Source organism: Neophocaena asiaeorientalis, unplaced genomic scaffold (assembly GCF_003031525.2).
Source record: "Neophocaena asiaeorientalis asiaeorientalis breed wild unplaced genomic scaffold, Neophocaena_asiaeorientalis_V1.1 C48398939, whole genome shotgun sequence".
NCBI lineage: Eukaryota > Metazoa > Chordata > Mammalia > Artiodactyla > Phocoenidae > Neophocaena > Neophocaena asiaeorientalis.
In genome coordinates, this window is record NW_020184501.1 from 1 (window position 1) to 1,410 (window position 1,410).

At 47.7% G+C, this 1,410-nt stretch overlaps 1 protein-coding gene across 1 annotated transcript; it reads right to left on the bottom strand.

The window, feature by feature from the left end:
* Positions 1-946: 946 nt before the first annotated feature.
* LOC112392040 (signaling lymphocytic activation molecule-like) lies at positions 947-1,389 on the bottom strand. The gene has a single exon (XM_024733579.1). The coding sequence runs from the start codon at positions 1,364-1,366 to the stop codon at positions 986-988; it is 381 nt and encodes a 126-aa protein (XP_024589347.1). The 5' UTR covers positions 1,367-1,389; the 3' UTR covers positions 947-985.
* Between the last annotated feature and the right edge of the window lie 21 nt (positions 1,390-1,410).

Genomic DNA, 1,410 nt, shown 5'->3' on the forward strand with positions numbered 1-1,410 from the left:
TGTTCTAGAAAATGCATGTGTAATCTTTGTGCTCATGGCAGCCTTGCCCCGGGAACACTATTGGAATGATCAGGACACCCTGATACCTGGTGGAGGGCTGTGGGAATTCTGCATACACCGTTTGGAGGGAAGGGAATGCTAGGGCCAGGGGAAGGGCAGGGAGGGTATTTCTGTCTCTCTTGTCGGTACCTGAGGATTTTAAAGAAATGTCGGCTGTTTGGGGCTCCTGTCCCATCCTCAGAGATAAGAAACTCACTGTTGAAGAAGCAGGGTAGCCCGCATGGCTGCCAGGATCCCTGGGAATTCAAGGGAGCCTTGGGACTTAAGAGACAAACTCTGGGTGTGTTCAAGAGGGGCTGGCAGTTAAAACGGCTCAAAAATGCACTGGCCTTAGATTTAGGTGGACCTACGTTCTAGTTTAAGTTCTGCAACTAAGCAATTTTATAATCAGAGCATTTGTTTAAATGAGAAAAATATGCCTCTTCCACCAGGTAGATGCAATCCTCTGTCAGGATGCGGGGCTTGGTGAGTGATGTGTGGGCTGAATTTCAGCCCTCCTTCTCCCAGGACTCCTACTGCAGCGAACCCACCTACGCAGATGTGAGTAGGAACGTGCAAACCACTTATCTCTAGATTTCAGTGTCCTCATCTATGAAAGTGAGATTGAGCTTGATCAGTGGTATTCAAAATTTTTTTAATTAAAAAAACACCTTTTTTCAAATAAAATCTTATTTGTAAATTGAGACTCTTGGGGCTCCAGGCCCTCTTGTCAACAGGCAGAGGGGCTGTAGGCAAGAGGGCCTGGAGCCCCAAGAAAATGGGGTTAAAGGTAACTTGTGCTAATCAGCTATCACTAACGTGCAATTTGGATGAAAAAAAGATTTGTGAACTTCTAAAACTTCTTCCTGAAGGACGGCTTGCCCCTGGACTGAGATGTCTTTCAAGTTGCTTCCAACTCTGAATACCCTTTGCTTCTGAGAGAGGCCTAAATTCTTAGGCAAGGAACTATCTCGTCCCTCCAGTGGGGACTGGGGAAGCCACCGTCATTACCATAGAGCTTCAGCTGCAGGCAAAATTGCTGGACTGAAATGTTTTCCTCCAGGCTCATAAAGTACCAGCCCTCGTCCTCCTTCCTGCTTTTCAGGATCCTCAGGCTCAGGTTTTCTGGATGAAACTCATAGCCATTCTCCAGATGGCGTGGAGAGTCACCTTTCCGCAGATCCAGAGACACTATTTTCTTCTTGGTGGTGTCTCCGGGTGATTCTGCCATTGTGACAAGGATGTGAATACTCTTATTCATGCTCTTACTTATCCCGTCAGATGTCAGGGGCAGCAGCACACTGCTTCCCAGCCGCCCAAGGATCATCACTGGGCAATTCGTTGAGCCCTCACCTGCAGGAGGAAGGAGAA

What these genes read in the sequence shown, in the direction of transcription:
- LOC112392040 (XM_024733579.1), bottom strand. Translation starts at nt 1,366, where the DNA reads ATGATCCTTGGGCGGCTGGGAAGCAGTGTGCTGCTGCCCCTGACATCT.